We start from the raw sequence: 17,176 nt of genomic DNA, 5'->3' as shown, positions 1-17,176 counted from the left end.
AACCTAGGACCCGAACATCCATAGAATATCTCTATGCAGGCCGGGCACCGTGGCTCACGCCTGAAATCCCAGCACTTTGGGAGGCCAAGGCGGGTGGATCATCTGAGCTCAGGAGTACGAGACCAGCCTGGCCAACATGGTGAAATCCCGTCCCTACTAAAAATACAAAAAAATAAGCTGGGCGTGGTGTCAGGCGCCTGTAATCCCAGCTACTCGGGAGGCTGAGGCAGGAGAATCGCTTGAACCCAGAAGGTCGAGGTTGCAGCGAGCTGAGATCGCGCCATTGCACTCAAGCCTGGGCAAGAAGAGCGAAACTCAGTCTCAAAAAAAAAAAAAAAAAAAAAAAAAAAAAAAAAAAAAAAAAAAGGCCGGGCGCAGTGGCTTCACACCTGTAATCCCAGCACTTTGGGAGGCCGAGGCGGGCGGATCACCTGAGGTGGGGAGTTCAACACCAGCCTGATCAACATGGAGAAACCCCGTCTCTACTAAAAATACAAAATTACCCAGGCGTGGTGGAGCTTGCCTGTAATCCCAGCTACTCGCTACCCGAGAGGCTGAGGCAGGAGAATTGCTTGAACCTGGGAGGCAGACGTTGCGGTGAGCCGAGATGGCGCCATTGCACTCCAGTTTGGGCAACAAGTGCGAAACTCCGCCTCAAAAAAAAAAAAAAAAGGATAAATCCCCATGCATTTACGGCAGTCTTCTACTCCTCCCTTACGAAGATCTAAAATAATTGTTTCCCTGCTGCCACCTGCTGGAGTATTCGTCTTCCTTTGGGCACCGGAAGTAGACAAAATCTTGTTTGTAATTCCACAGCAGTGGAATTTTGTAGTGTTGGAAGTATTTTATAATTGCCTATACCTATACCCTCCACTCAACTAAACAGGACAGGAACTGGTGAGGGGCACACTGTCTAGCACAGGATTTGGCTCATAGGTATTCAATAAATAAATATTTGTTGAATAAATTATCCTTGTTTTCCGGAAAGGCATAGGGTTGCTACCATTTCCTGAGTTACTTCAGAAATCGGCTGGTGTTGATGTAAAGCTGTTTCTGATTTTAAAATTGGAAGCAGACTAATAAATCCCAGAATGACCAATGCAGTCAAACAGAGGAATCTTCTCCCTGTGAGCTAATCTGTGAATTTTATTTTATTTTATTTTATTTATTTTTTGAGATAGAGTCTGGCTCTGTCGCCCAGGCTGGAGTGCAGTGGCGCTCGGTTACTGCAACCTCCACCTTCCGGGTTCAAACGATTCTCCTGCCTCAGCCTCCCGAGTAGCTGGGACTACAGGCACGCACCACCACGCCCAGCTAATTTTTTATATTTTTAGTTTTTATTTTCACCAACTACCACTATTTTTATTTTTAATTTCATCAACTCCCACTCAGTCCCTGGGGCGCCCTCACTCCCACTCAATCCCTGGGGTGTCCTCTGAGTCATGGAACCACTCCTCTCCAGTAACATTCCTGGCATAGTAGAACTGTGGTGATGTGACAGGGTGTGGAAACAGGGGCAGAGCAGGACATGTTGGCTTAGTGCCCCCAAGGAAACAGAAAAGGGAGTTCACCAATACATGCTTTGGGAAAGGGGGTACAAACCGATGACCTCAAAGTAGGGCCACAGGTACAGACTTCAGTACACATGAGTGCACACCCACACCTTTATTAAAGTTTCCTTCATATCTTAGAACACTTTCTTTATTTATTTTTTGAGACAGAGTCTCCCTCTGTTGCCCAGGCTAGATAGAGTACAGTGGCGCAATCTTGGCTCACTGCAACCTCCACCTCCTGGGCTCAAGCAATTCTCCTGCATCAGCCTCCCAAGTAGCTGGGATTATAGGCACGTGCCACCACATCTGGCTAATTTTTTGTATTTTTAGTAGAGACGGGGTTTCGCCGTGTTAGCCAGGATGGTCTCGATCTCCTGACCTCGTGATCTGCCTGCCTCGGCCTCCCAAAGTGCTGGGATTACAGGTGTGAGATACCATGCCTGGCCAGAACAGTTTCTAAGATGAGAATGAAGGGGTGGGGACTAGCAAGAGCAAGGAAAGGATTCTACAATAAGAGGATGGCTTATTTATTCAATTAATCATTCATTAATTAATTTGCTCAATTAACATTATTTAGCCCAGGCTACGTCCCAGGCTCTATTAGAGTTCCTGGTATACATAGATGAAGATTAAGCCCATCATCAGGCAGGATGGCTCACTCCTCTAATGCCAACACTTTGGGAGCTGAGGCAGGCAGATTGCTTGAGTTCAGGAGTTCAAGACCAGCCTGGGCAACATGGCAAAACTCCCATCTCTACAAAAAGTACAAAAATTAGCTGAGCATGGTGGCACGCACCTATAGTCGCAGCTACTCACGAAACTGAGGTGGGTGGGTCACTTGATCCCGGGAGGTCTAGGCTGCAGTGAGCTAAAATTGCACCACTTCTCTCCAGCCTGGGTGACAGAGCAAAACCATGTCTCCAAAAAAATTTTTTTAATTAAAAAAAGGAAAGGATTAAGCCCCTGCCCTCAAAAAGATCACAGACTAATGAAGGGAACAGACATGTGAATCACTAGAATACAATGTAATAGGTGCCATCATAAACTTTGTGTAAGTGCTATGGTTTGATAACCATATTTTCAGAATAAAAAATGGGAACAGAGTCTTTACAACAGACATTATTTGAGATTGGAACTATTCCAGAGACTACAGAAGGCATCATCTCCACAGTTATATAAATTGTGCCTGGAAAGAGAGGAATGGGTGTTCAGGAAGACTCCACTATCCCATAAAATTAGACAAGAAAGGAAAAGGATTCTAAGGAGAAAGAAAGGCATAGAGGCATGACAGAGAGTTGGCTGTTGGGGGAGTGATGCTGGAGTAGTGATGTGGCAGAAGGTGTGACTAGAAAGACAGGGAGAGGCTAAATTATGAAGGATCTGAATACTGAATGCCATGTAGTAGTTACCACATACTGAAACTTACTATGCACTTACTAAACACTGTGCTAAGCAGTTTACAAGAATTATCTCTCTCTGTCTTTTTTTTTTTTTTTTTTTTTCTGAGACGGAATCTTGCTCTGTCGCCCAGGCTGGAGTACAGGGGTACGATCTTGGCTCACTGCAACCTCTGTCTCCCGGGTTCAAGCGATTCTCCTGCCTCAGCCTCTCGAGTAGCTGGGACAACAGGCGCCCGCCACCACGCCCGGCTAATTTTTATATTTTCAGTAGAGACAGGGTTTCACCATATTGGCCACGCTGGTCTTGAACTACTGACCTTGTGATCCATCCCCCCGGCCTCCCAAAGTGCTCGGATTATAGGCGTGAGCCACGGCACCTAGCCAAGAATTATATCTCTTAATCTTCTACAACCTTAAAAGATAGGTATTGTTATCAGTCCCACTTTGCAGATGAGAAAACTGAGATTCAGAGAAGTAAAGCAACTGGTCCAAAGTAATACAGCTAAAAGACCTTAAAGCTCACACTCAAATTCAGGTCTGGCTGACTCTAAAGCTGTGTTCTCTTTTTGTTGTTGTTTTATTTTATTTTAATTTTTAATTGACACATAATTGTACATATTTATGGGGTACATAGTGATGTTTCAATACATAAAATATATAGTGATCAGATCAGGATAATTAGCATATCTGTCATCTAAAAAATGTATCATTTATTTATTTATTTATTTATTTATTTTGAGATGGTGTCTCGCTTTGTCGTCCAAGCTGGAGTGCAGTGGCACAATGTCAGCGCACTACAACCTCCACCTCCTGGTTTCAAGCGATTCTTATGCCTCAGCCTCCGAAGTAGCTGGGACTACAGGCACCTGCCACCACTCCTGGCCAGTTTTTGTACTTTTTAGTAGAGACAAGGTTTCACCATGTCAGTCACGCTTGTCTTGAACTACCCACCTGGAATAATTTGCCCACCTTAGCCTCCCAAAGTGCTGAGATTACAGGCGTGAGCCCTAGTGCCTGGCCTCACAAATGTATCATTTATTTGTTTCCAACACAAACATTTAATATCCTTCTTCTAGCTGTTTGACACTATATATTATTGTTTTTTTTTTTTTTTTTTTTTTTTTTTTTGAGACGGAGTCTCACGCTGTCGCCCAGGCTGGAGTGCAGTGGCACGATCTCGGCTCACTGCAAGCTCCGCCTCCTCGGTTCACGCCATTCTCCTGCCTCAGCCTCCTGAGTAGCTAGGACTACAGGCGCCCGCCACCGCGCCCGGCTAATTTTTTTTTGTATTTTTAGTAGAGACAGGGTTTCACTGTGGTCTCGATCTCCTGACCTTGTGATCCGCCCGCCTCGGCCTCCCAAAGTGCTGGGATTACAGGCTTGAGCCACCGTGCCCGGCCAAAAGTTTTTTTTTTTTTTTTTTTTTTTTTTTTTTTTTTTGAGACGGAGTCTCGCTGTGTCGCCCAGGCTGGAGTGCAGTGGCCGGATCTCAGCTCACTGCAAGCTCTGCCTCCCGGGTTTTTACGCCATTCTCCTGCCTCAGCCTCCCGAGTAGCCGGGACTACAGGCGCCCGCCACCTCGCCCGGCTAGTTTTTTGTATTTTTTTTTTTTTTTTAGTAGAGACGGGGTTTCACCGTGTTAGCCAGGATGGTCTCGAACTCCTGACCTCGTGATCCGCCCGTCTCGGCCTCCCAAAGTGCTGGGATTACAGGCTTGAGCCACCGCGCCCGGCCACTATTATTGTTTTTTTTTTTTTTTTTTTTTTTTTTTTTTTTTTTTTTTTTGAGGCGGAGTCTCGCTCTGTCGCCCAGGCTGGAGTGCAGTGGCGCGATCTCGGCTCACTGCAAGCTCCGCCTCCCGGGTTCCCGCCATTCTCCTGCCTCAGCCTCCCGAGTAGCTGGGACTACAGGCGCCGCCACCACGCCCGGCTAATTTTTTTGTATTTTTAGTGGAGACGGGGTTTCATTGTGTTAGCCAGGATGGTCTCGATCTCCTGACCTCGTGATCCGCCCGTCTCGGCCTCCCAAAGTGCTGGGATTACAGGCTTGCGCCACCGCGCCCGGCTATTATTGTTAATTATAGTCATCCCCCAGTGGTATGGAACACTAGAATTTTTTTTTTTTTTTTTTTTTTTTTTTGAGATGGAGTCTCACTCTTGTTGCCCAGGCTGGAGTGCAATGGCGCGATCTTGGCTCACTGCAACCTCTGCCTCTGGGGTTCAAGTGATTCTCCTGCCTTTGCCTCCTGAGTAGATGGGCTTACAGGCACCCACCAACACGCCTGGCTAAGTTTTGTATTTTTAGTAGAGATGGGGTTTTGCCATGTTGGCCAGGCTAGTCTCAAACTCCTAATCTCAGGTGATCTGCCCGCTTCAGCCTCCCAAAGTGTTGGGATTACAGGCATGAGCCACCGCACCCGGCCAAGAACACTAGAATTTATTCCTCCTGTCTAAATGTAATTTGGAGCTAAGCGAGGTGGCTCAGGCCTGTAATTCCAGCACATTGACAGGCTGAGGAGTGGGGATCACTTGAGTCCAGGTGACCACTGTGGGCAACATAAAGAAATCTCATCTTCACAAAAAGTACAAAAAATTAGCCGGGTGTGGTGATGTGAGCCTGTAGTTCCAGTTACCTGGGAGGCTGAGGTGGGATGATCGCTTGAACCCAGGAGGTCGAGACCGCAGTGAGCAGTGATTGCATCACTGCACTCCAGCCTGGGCGACAGAGTGAGATCCTATCTCAAACAAACAAATGAACAAATGAACAAACAAATGTAATTTGGGGCCGGTGTGGTGGCTCACGGCTTTAATCAGCTCACTTTGTAAACCTCTCACTTTGGGAGGCCAACGTGGGAGGACAGCTTGAGCCCAGGAGGTCAAGGAGCCAGCGAGCCATGATCCTGCTGCTACACTCCAGCCTGGGCAACAGAGACCCCGTCTCAAAAAAAAATGGTAATTTTGTGTCTTTTTTTTTTTTTTTTTTTTCAGATGGCGTCTTGCTCTGTTGCCAGGCTGGGGCGTAGTGGCACGATCTCAGCTCACTGCAACCTCTGCCTCCCGGGTTCAAGTGATTCTCCTGCCTCAGCTTCCCGAGTAGCTGGGACTGCAGGTGTGTGCCACCACACCCAGTTAATTTTTGTATTTGTAGTAGAGACCGGGTTTCACCATGTTGGCCAGGATGGTCATAATCTCTTGACCCCGTGATCTGCCCGCCTCAGCCTCCCGAAGTGCTGGAATTACTAGGCGTGAGCCACTGTGCCCGGCCCAATTTTGTCTTTTTTTTTTTTTTTTGAGACGGAGTCTCCCTCTGTTTCCCAGGCTGGAGTGCAAATGGCGTGCGATCTTGGCTCACTGCAACCTCCGACTCCCGAGATCAAGCAATTCTCTGCCTCAGCCTCCCGAGTAGCTGGGATTACAGGTGCCCACCACTATGACCAGCTAATTTTTGTATTTTTAGTGGAGATGGGGTTTCACCATCTTGGCCAGGCTGGTCGTGAACTCCTGACCTCATGATCCACACCCTCGGCTTCCCAAAGTGCTGGGATTACAGGTGTGAGCCACAATTTTGTGTCTTTTAACAAATCTGGCCGGGCGCGGTGGCTCAAGCCTGTAATCCCAGCACTTTGGGAGGCCGAGAGGGGCGGATCACGAGGTCAGAAGATCGAGACCATCCTGGCTAACACGGTGAAACCCGTCTCTACTAAAAAATACAAAAAACTAGCGGGGCGAGGTGGCGGGCGCCTGTAGTCCCAGCTACTCGGGAGGCTGAGGCAGGAGAACGGCGTAAACCTAGGCGGCGGAGCTTGCAGTGAGCTGAGATCCGGCCATTGCACTCCAGCCTGGGCGACAGAGCGAGACTCCGTCTCAAAACAACAACAACAACAACAACAAAAAACAAATCTTTCCCTGTCCCTTCCTTCCCCCTGCACTTCCCAGCCCCCAGTATCATCTGTTCTATTTTTTATTTCTATGAAATCAATTTTTTTAAAGCGTCCACATATGAGTGAGAACACGCAGTGTTTAAATTCCTGTTCGTGGCTTAAGTCAGTTAACGTGTCCTCCAATTCCGTCCATGTTGCTGCAAATGACAGGATTTTGTTCTTTTTAATGGCTAAATAGTATTCATTTGTGTATATACACCTCATTTCCTTTATTCATCTGTTGTTGGACACCTACATTGATTTCCTATTTTGGTTACTATAAGCAGTGCTGCATTAAATATGGGGGTGCATAAATATGGAGTGCGGACGTCTCTTGGAAATACTGATTTCCTTTTTTTTTTTTTTTTCCTAAATCAGCTTCCTTATGTTGAATTATGTCCTTTCCTTCGGATAAATGTCTATGGCTGTGTTTTTAACCACAATATTATGCTTTCTTTCTCAAGGATTTTGGACTTTATCTTGTAGATGATGTGGAGCCATTAAAAAATGTTGAGGAGAGGACTGGCAAAATCTGGGTTTTTAGAAAATTTGAAAGTTTCCTACTGGCAGCAGTGTGGAAAACGGACTGGACCGGGGAGAATGACCTCTTCTAAAAGAAAATGTGAGCCTGGCGCGGTGGCTCACGCCTGTAATCCCAGCACTTTGGGAGGCCGAAGCGCGCGGATCACCTGAGGTTAGGAGTTTGAGACCAGCCTGGCCAACATGGTGAAAGCCGTTTCTACTAAAAATACAAAAATTAGCTGGGCATGGTGGCGGGCGCCTGTAATCCCAGCTACTCGGGGAGAATTGCTTCAGCCCGGGAGAAGGAGGTTGCAGTGAGCCGAGATCGTGCCACTGCACTCCAGTCTGGCGACAGAGCGAGACTCCGTCCCTACGAAAAAAATACATATATGTGTGTGTGTGTGTATATATATATATATATATATATAAAACAAAAATAAATAAAAGAAAATGTGTTGACTTAGGTTTATGCGGGTCGTCGTGCCACCAAGTGGATTCATTGAGCACTAGGGCAAGCGGCCTAGAGGTTCCGCGCAGGAGTAGGAGAGGCTGAAGAGTAAAGAGGGTTTAGAAGGTGGGACTAGGAGTCTCTCGACACTCTGTTACTTCTGCCTGTAAACGCCCGACTTCCGCCGCTGGTGTCCACCCGCAGGTAGCGGTGTCGAGCGTCGAGCTCCCAGAAGCGAGCTGGTGAGGGGCTGCAGGTGGCGGAGCAGTCTCCTTAGGCGGTATGAGTTTGGCTGGGGGCCGGGCACCCCGGAAGACCGCTGGGAACCGGCTTTCCGGGCTTCTGGAGGCAGAGGAGGAAGATGAGTTCTACCAGACGACTTATGGAGGTTTCACAGAGGCAAGATCCGAGCCTGGGAAAAGGGAGGGGAGGAAGCGAAGAGGAGCCCTGGAGGGAGGATCTCCGGACAAAGAAGAAGAGGGCGGGGAATAGAGCGGAGCTCTGGGAGCTGATACCCTAGATGGGTGCGGTGAATCGGAGCCGGGGGGCGGGGCGGGGGGACGGATAGTGTGGAGTCCTACAAGGGAGACCTCTGGATGGGGTCAAAGGGGCATGAGACGGAAAAGCTTTGCGGAGGCACTCCAGAGAACGGCAGAAACCTACCGCATACTTGCGTAGTTCCATCTCTCACTGTACTTCTGACCTCCAGCATACGTCAGGCACACAGATAGTAGTAGTCAGTCGCTGGATGTATACTTGTTGGCCCACTGCCGGATTATTCACCTGAGACATGGAAAGGAACTGCTCCAAAAGTAGAGATTAGCCCACTCCTTTTTCAGCTTTCAAGTCTCAATGTATATGTTTTCTCAGGAAGATAATCCTTCCTTGACTATCCTAACAAGTGTCCCCATTTATTTCTCCCACAGAACATATTTCAGTTTGTAATTAGATTCGGTTTGCTTACTTGCTTATGCTTTCCTATTGCATTGTAAACTGTATAAAGTTAGGGATGGTCTGTTTTGTTCAACATTATGTGTGAGGTGTCCGGACTGGGCTGCCACTTGCTAAATTTTTTTTTTTTTTTTTTTTTTTTTTTTTTTTTTTTTTGAGACGGAGTCTCGTTCTGTCGCCCAGGCTGGAAGGAGTGCAGTGGCCGGATCTCAGCTCACTGCAAGCTCCGCCTCCCGGGTTTACGCCATTCTCCTGCCTCAGCCTCCCGAGTAGCTGGGACTACAGGCGCCCACCACCTCGCCCGGCTAGTTTTTTTTTTTGTATTTTTTAGTAGAGACGGGGTTTCACTGTGTTAGCCAGGATGGTCTCGATCTCCTGACCTCGTGATCCGCCCGTCTCGGCCTCCCAAAGTGCTGGGATTACAGGCTTGAGCCACCGCGCCCGGCCGCTAAATTTTTTTTTAGTTGAATCTACCCGTTTCTTAAATGTGTTGAATACCCAGTGCATGCCATCGGTGATAGGTTGTATTGGGCTCTAGGGAAACCGAGAATATTAAAAACAGTGCTCTGTCTTTACATACTCCATGCCCCAGTGGGGTAACTGGTTGGGTTAACAGTTAAAATACTGTGTGATAGGAAGGGCACAGTGGCTCACGCATGTAATCCCAGCACTTTGGAAGGCCAAGGCAGGTAGATCACAAGGTCAGGAGATCAAGACCATCCTGGCCAACATGGTAAAACCCCAGTCTCTACTAAAAATACAAAAATTAGCCAGGCGTGGTGGCGTGCGCCTATAGTCCCAGCTACTCAGGAGGCTGAGGCAGAGAATCGCTTGAACCTGGGAGGAGGAGGTTGCAGTGAGCCGAAATCATACCACTGCACTCCAGCCTGGGCGACAGAGCAGGACTCTGTCTCAAAAACAAACAAAATGTGTGATAAGGACTAAAACAAGTGTAAGATATAAGATAGAGTGTTAAGGTAATACATCTGAACCAAAGCTGTTGATTAGGATAGGCATCCCTGGAGGGATGATGTTTAAGCTGAGGACAGTTTGAAAAGTAGACCTTAGCTTGATGAAAAGTGGGAGAAGGAGAAAGGTAGTCCACAGAGCAGATCGGGGAGAGTATGTAAAGACGTTGAGATCCTGGTCTAGGACCTGCAAGTCTACTTTCATTCTCCAGAGCATGAAGGAGACTAAAGATTGATAAGCCTGGAGGGAGTAGGCATGGGCCAGATCATTTAGGGCCTTGTGAGCCATGTTAAGGAGTTTTGCTGTTCATCCAGAGGACTGAGAAGAGTCATCCGAGTTCCACGATAAAATTTGTACTTTAGAAAGATTACTTACTCTGTAATGAGAATGGCTTGAAGGCGGCATGGCAGTAGAGAAACAGAAAGATTCAAGAGAAATTAAGGAATAGAACCCACAGGATTTAGGGGCTGAGTGTGGTGGCTCACGCCTGTAATCCCAGCACTTTGGGAGGCTGAGGCGGGTGGATCACAAGGTCAGGAGTTCGAGACCAGCCTGACCAACATGGTGCAACCCTGTCTCTACTAAACATACAAAAAATTAGCTGGGCATGGTGGCACGCGCCTGTAATCCCAGCTACTAGCTTGAACCCGGGAGGCGGAGGTTTCAGTGGATCACTCCACTGCACTCCAGCCTGGGCGACAGTGAGACTCCGTTTAAAAAAAAAAACAAAAACAAAAAACCCCACATCACTGAGTCATTACTGACACAGCCCTGACCAACTAGTTTAAAATAGAACTTTCTCATCCCTCCTCTAAGGCCATTTTCCTATTTCTGTCATTTTACGACTCGTTATTTAATATGTACCCTTCATGCTTCCAACAAGGATTTAAGGAGGCTTACAATATAAACAAAAAGTAGAAACGGTAAAAATAGAGACAGATCAGAAGTAATTGTACCAGGAACCTCTGCTAAAATGGTAATAGCAATTGATATTAAATTTAGCTGTGAGCTTCCTGGTAGCCAAACCTTGTATTTCTTTTTTTAGTAAGAAAGAAGCATACAAGTTGTTCAAGAGAGACAAACTTATTCAGTCTTAAATCCTAGGGAGCATTTATCATTATATCCTTATATTATAAAAAGTAACAGTTTTCGTAGATGATATACAAATATTCTCTTATCTAGTGATGTGTATTAATGACTCAATAAAAGCCAAAGGAATGGTAGTAATTTAGTGCAAGTATTTTGATTGGGCACTAAGCTAATGTGTGGTTGATCTACTACCCTCCGGTGATATGGCTTAATACCAGATTAAGGCTGAGGGGATTAATGTGTTCCCAGGCTGTCTTTTACAGGCATCAATTGGGAGGAAATGATGGTCATCAGTGCAAAATTGAACTCTGCTGGTTTGGAGGGTCAACCATCTGTGTTATTTGCTTGCTTTGGCATCATGTGTACCAAGATTAGCCCTTTAGTCTGCATCACTGATTGAAGAGAGAGCCACATGTGTGAGGTGTCACCCAGCCCAGTTGACTCCCTCTCCCTCAACTGACTTTTTTCCCTTTTCTTTCTAATATGGCTGCCATTCTAGCCCTAAACAGTATCACCTCAGGTCTAGGCTGTACTTCACATTCTCTACTCCAGGCCATCTAACTGCCTCCAGAGCTTTCTGAAATACCCCTTGTACATACTGTTACCCCTCCCCTATATCTTCGGTGGCTCTCCGTTATCCATAGTAGCAGTACTCAGCTGTTTTTCTGTCCCAACACATCTGAGGAATGACACATATTTCTCTCAGTAACTTTAGTTTACATAAACAATGATTATCAATGGTCGGACAAATAAGGAGATGGAGGGGATTGAGAATTATTGGCCTGCAGGTTAAAATTGTGTTTATTGGTGTGACATTTAAGTTTCTCCATAAATGGAATGCAGGAATGCAAACTTCTTTTCTTTTTTTTTTTTTTGAGACGGAGTCTCGCTCTGCCGCCCAGGCTGGAGTGCAGTGGCGCGATATCAGCTCACTGCAAGCTCCACCTCCCGGGTTCACGCCATTCTCCTGCCTCAGCCTCCTGAGTAGCTGGGACTACAGGCATCTGCCACCATGCTTGGCTATTTTTTTCTATTTTTAGTAGAGATGGGGTTTCACCATGTTAGCCAGGATGGTCTCGATCTCCTGACCTCATGATCCACCCACCTCGGCCTCCCAAAGTGCAGGGATTACAGGCATGAGCCACTGCGCCCGGCCGCAACCTTCTTTTCAAATCATATAGTCCTACAGTGCAATCAGTGTTGGAAGGAGGCAGTGCTGGAGCGAAACACAGTTGGCTAACAAGGTTTCTTGATAGAGAAAAGTTTTACTTAGATCTAAATCTTTATTCCATAAACATGCTGTACACATTACCATTTCTGCGCCTTTGTTTCTGCTATTTCATCGCCCATGATTCCTTCTTCCCTTTTGACTGTCTAAATACTAACAGTGTTTTCAACCATAGTTTAACTCCTCTTCATGCCTTTTTTTTTTTTTTGAGATAGTGTCTCGCCCTGTCGCCCAGGCTGGAGTGCAGTGGCACTATCTCAGCTCACTGCAACCTATGCCTCCTGGGTTCAGGTGATTCTCCTGCCTCAGCCTCCCAAGTAGCTGGGACTACAGGTGTGCAACACCATGCCCAGCTAATTTTTGTATTTTTAGTAGAGACAGGGTTTCACCATGTTGGCCAGGCTGATCTCGAACTTTTGGCCTCAAGTGATCTGCCCACCTCAGCCACCCAAAATGCTGGGATTACAGGCATGAGCCACCGTGCCTGGCCAAGACCCACATCTCAAAAAAAAAAAAAAAAAAAGTAAGATTATGTTATCCCCTTTACTGTAAGCCCCTGAAGGTAGAGACCAAACCATATCCTTTTGTTTCCCAGTACTTAACACAGTGTGTTGCAGGTAAAGCGCTATCAATTAATGTTGGAAGGAGGTGGTACTGGAGCCAAAGGCCATTAGCTAGAAAGTTTTCTTGCTTGAAGAAAATGAAGGACTGGATTAGGAAGGAGAGTAGGGCAACCCTTATCAAGAAAGTTGAGAGATTCTGTTCCTCCTGAAGGGTCATTAAGGCTTCCATTGCCAGCCAACCCTCATCTCCCTGTGTCCTTAGGAATCCGGAGATGATGAGTATCAAGGGGACCAGTCAGATACAGAGGACGAAGTGGACTCTGACTTTGATATTGATGAAGGGGATGAACCATCCAGCGATGGAGAAGCAGAAGAGCCAAGAAGGAAGCGCCGAGTAGTCACCAAGGCCTATAAGGTATAGGAGGAGTCCTAGTTTTCTTGGATTTCCTCAATTCCTATTCCCTCTTTCATCAGGTCCCAGTACTCCCTTTGCCACTTCCATTTCTGGCAATGCTAGTTTTCTCTCATTGAGATCCTCATATTTCTCCTTACTTCTTCTGTTCCCTGGTATCTGATTCCAATCTGTCCTCAGGAGCCTCTCAAGAGCTTAAGGCCTCGAAAGGTCAACACCCCGGCTGGTAGCTCTCAAAAGGCCCGAGAAGAGAAGGCACTACTGCCACTAGAACTACAAGATGACGGCTCTGACAGTGAGTAGGGATGTTTGGGTCAATTGGGAAAATTGGAATATGATGATACAATATCATATCAGTGTTAAATTTACTGATGTTGCTGGGTGCAGTGGCTCACGCCTATAATCCCATCACTTTGGGAGGCCAAGGCGGGCGGATCACCTGAGGTCAGGAGTTCGAGACCAGCCTGGCCAAGATGGTGAAATTCCATCTCTACTAAAAATACAAAAATTAGGCGGGTGTGGTGGTGGGCCCCTGTAATCCCAGCTACTTGGGAGGCTGAGGCAGGAGAATTGCTTGAACCTGGGAGGCAGGGGTTACAGTGAGCCAAGACCACACCATTGCACTGCAGCCTGGGCAACAAGAGCAAAACTCCGTCTCAAAAAAAAAAAAAGAAAAAGAAAAAAATTTACTGATGTTGATAACTTACTATGGATAGGAAAATCCTCATTCTTAGGAAATACACACTGAAATATTTAGGGATAAAGGCCATGATGTTTACAACTTTAGTTATCTAATTTAGATCATTCAGAAAAAAACCACACATACAAAATGCAAAAGGGCCAAAATATTACCAATAGGTGATGGGGTAAAAGATACATGAGTATTCCTTGTACTATTCTTGCAACTTTGTAGGTTTGAAATTATTTTGAGGCCAGGCACGGTGGCTCACGCCTGTAATCCCAACATTTTGGGAGGCCGAGGCAGGTGGATCTTGAGGTCAGGAGTTTGAGACCATCCTGGCTAACATGGTGAAACCCCATCTCTACTACAAATACAAAAAATTAGCTGGACATGGTGGCATGTGCCTGTAGTCCCAGCTGCTCGGGAATCTGAGGCAGGAGAATCGTTTGAACCCGGGAGGCAGAGGTTGGAGTGAGCCGAGATTGTGCCACTGCACTCCAACCTGGGCGACAGAGCGAGATTCTATCTCAAAAAAAAAAAAAAAGAAATGATTTCTGGCCGGGCGCAGTGGCTCACGCCCATAATGCCAGCACTTTGGGAGGCCAAGGCGGGCAGATCACGAGGTCAGGAGATCGAGACCATCCTGGCTAACACAGTGAAACCCCGTCTCTACTAAAAACACGAAAAAATTAGCCGGACATGGTGGCGGGTGCCTGTAATCCCAGCTACTCGGGAGGCTGAGGCAGGAGAATGGCGTGAACGTGGGAGGCGGAGCTTGCAGTGAGCTGAGATTGTGCCACTGCACTCCAGCCTGGGTGACAGAGCGAGACTCTGTCTCAAAAAAAAAAAGGAAATTATTTCCAAACACAAAATTTAAAAATAAATAAATAAAATAGGTGGACATGGGGGCTGGGCGTGGTGGCTCACGCCTGTAATCCCAGCACTTTGGGAGGCCAAGGCGGGCAGATCACGAGGTCAGGAGATCGAGACCATCCTGGCTAACACGGTGAAACCCCGTCTCTACTAAAAAAAAAACCAAAAAACAAAAAACTAGCCGGGCAAGGTGACAGGCACCTATAGTCCCAGCTACTCAGGAGGCTGAGGCAGGAGAATGGCGTGAACCCGGGAGGCGGAGCTTGCAGTGAGCCGAGATCGTGCCACTGCACTGCAGCCTGGGCGACAGAGCGAGACTCCATCTCAAAAAATAATAATAAAAATAAATAAATAAAATAGGTGGACGTAAATTCAAAGATTTCTTCTTATCTCACTCTTTTCCAGGTAGGAAGTCCATGCGTCAGTCTACAGCTGAGCATACACGACAAACGTTCCTTCGGGTACAGGAGAGGCAGGGCCAGTCAAGACGGCGAAAGGGGCCCCACTGTGAGCGGCCACTAACCCAGGAGGAGCTGCTCCGGGAGGCCAAGATCACAGAAGAGCTTAATTTACGTTCACTGGGTCAGTCTGTGGTTTCAGAAAAAGTGGGTAGAGGGGCTGAGGGGCATGAGAAAAACCATGAGACCTGAAGAACCAAAGAATTGGAGAGATGGAAATTTGGGATGAGAGAATCAGAAGGAAGAAATGGCAGAGAGTAGATGATTAGGTGCAAAGGTCTAGGCAGTTATGAGCACTCTGAAGAACAAGCTAAGGTACTTTGGTGTAAAATAAGAGTTGTATAGAACTGAGGTCAAATCCTGGTTCTGCTATTCACTTGCTTTCAGACTGTAGGTAAATTACTTTACTTATTCACATTTTGCTTTTCTTGTTTATAAAATAGGGTGTACACCTAATGACTCAGGGAATTTAGGCAGGAGGATTGCTTAAGGTCAGGAGTTCACAACCAGCCTGGACAACATAGTGAGACCCCATCTCTTTGAAAAAAAAAAAGCAGGGGGTGATAATGTTGACTTTAATGATAATCATGAGAATGTAAAGTCAGCAGATTAGTCCTTCATGAGATAAATTGCTTTAAAAATCTCTTCATTTTATGGTATTGCTTTAAAAATCTCTCCAGTTTGGGCCAAGCGTGGTGGCTTATACCTGTAATCCCAGCACTTTGGGAGGCCAAGATGGGTGGATCACCTGCAGTTGGGAGTTCCAGACCAGCCTGGCCAACATGATGAAACCCTGTCTCTACTAAAAATACAAAAATTAGCTGGGCGTGGTGGCACATGTCTGTAATCCCAGGTACTTGGGAGGCTGAGGCAAGAGAATCATTTGAACCTGGGAGGTGGATGGAAGTTGCAGTGAGCCGAGATCATACCCCTGCGCTCCAGCTAGGGCTACAGAGCGATACTCCGTCTCAAAAAAAACAAAACAAAACAAAAACCTCGGCCGGGTGCAGTGGCTCACGCCTGTAATCCCAGCACTTTGGGAGGCCAAGGCAGGCGAATCACAAGGTCAGAAGATCGAGACCATCCTGGCTAACATAGTGAAACCCCGTCTCTACTAAAAATACAAAAAAATTAGCCGAGTGTGGTGGTGGGCACCTGTAGTCCCAGCTACTCGGGAGGCTGAGGCAGGAGAATGGCACGAACCTGGGAGGCGGAGCTTGCAGTGAGCCGAGATCGCGCCACTGCGCTCCAGCCTGGGCAACAGAGCGAGACTCCGTCTCAAAAAAAAAACAAAAAAACCAAAAACCTCTCCAGTTTATAGGCATAGAACCATGTACGGTATTATATTATACAAAAATATATACTTCTTTATAGAGTAGTAAGAGTCTCATATCACGAAAGGTACATGAGAAATTGAGGGACCAGCAGATTCATACCTCCTGGTACATACTTTCTGGGTGAAATAGCATGTGGAATCACCTACAGTATTTAATATGTTTTCTTTCTCTTTTTTTGTTTTTGACACGGAGTCTCTCTCTGTCGCCCAGGCTGGAGTGCAGTGGCGCGATCTTGGCTCACTGCAACCTCCGCCTCCCGGCTTCAAGCGATTCTCCTGCCTCAGCCCCCCGAGTAGCTGGGACTACAGGTGCATGCCCCCACGTCCGGCTAATTTTTTGTATTTTTAGTAGAGACGGGGTTTCATCGTGTTAGCCCGGATGGTCTCTATCTCCCGATCTCATGATCTGCCTGCCTCAGCCTCCCAAAGTGCTAGAATTACAGGCGTGAGCCATCGTGCCTGGCTATTTTTCTCTTTCTGAATCTCCTTTTTATTGTTGTTCTCTCTCTCTTTTTTTTTTTCTTTTTGGCCAACCATACATAATTGAATATGCATAAGCCAGATGTAATTTCCCAGAAGTGGGAGATTATTTACCTGGAATATCTGGGACCCATCCCATTCCAGATTAATAATAGTTTTTTTTTTTTTTTTTAGGCAGAGTCTCGCTCTGTCGCCCAGGCTGGAGTGCAGTGGCGCGATCTCGGCTCACTGCAAGCTCCACCTCCCGGGTTCACACCATTCTCCTGCCTCAGCCTCCCGAGTAGCTGGGACTA

At 46.8% G+C, this 17,176-nt stretch overlaps 2 protein-coding genes across 4 annotated transcripts in view; one reads left to right on the top strand and one right to left on the bottom strand.

The window, feature by feature from the left end:
- Nucleotides 1-684, bottom strand: part of PSMD4 (proteasome 26S subunit ubiquitin receptor, non-ATPase 4) — a 69,713-nt gene extending 69,029 nt beyond the window's left edge. Inside the window, exon 1 of the mRNA XM_050750790.1 lies at nt 681-684. The gene's annotated coding sequence lies outside the window, so the exon portion shown is untranslated. The remainder of the gene's footprint in view (nt 1-680) is intronic.
- Nucleotides 1-17,176, top strand: part of VPS72 (vacuolar protein sorting 72 homolog) — a 122,201-nt gene that overhangs the window by 97,844 nt on the left and 7,181 nt on the right. For 2 of the 3 annotated variants that reach the window (XM_050750948.1, XM_050750927.1), the window contains exons 1-4: nt 8,045-8,241; nt 12,905-13,057; nt 13,235-13,349; nt 15,015-15,191. In XM_050750948.1, coding sequence (XP_050606905.1) covers nt 8,125-8,241; nt 12,905-13,057; nt 13,235-13,349; nt 15,015-15,191 — 562 coding nt within the window. In that variant the 5' untranslated portion in view covers nt 8,045-8,124. Of the gene's footprint in view, nt 1-8,044; nt 8,242-12,904; nt 13,058-13,234; nt 13,350-15,014; nt 15,192-17,176 lie in introns of those variants that run through there. The other variant, XM_050750937.1, reaches the window with a different exon arrangement.

Source organism: Macaca thibetana, chromosome 1, assembly GCF_024542745.1.
Source record: "Macaca thibetana thibetana isolate TM-01 chromosome 1, ASM2454274v1, whole genome shotgun sequence".
Classification (NCBI taxonomy): Eukaryota; Metazoa; Chordata; class Mammalia; order Primates; family Cercopithecidae; genus Macaca; species Macaca thibetana.
Note: the sequence above shows the minus strand (reverse complement) of the source record. Positions and strands in the feature narration are given on the sequence as shown.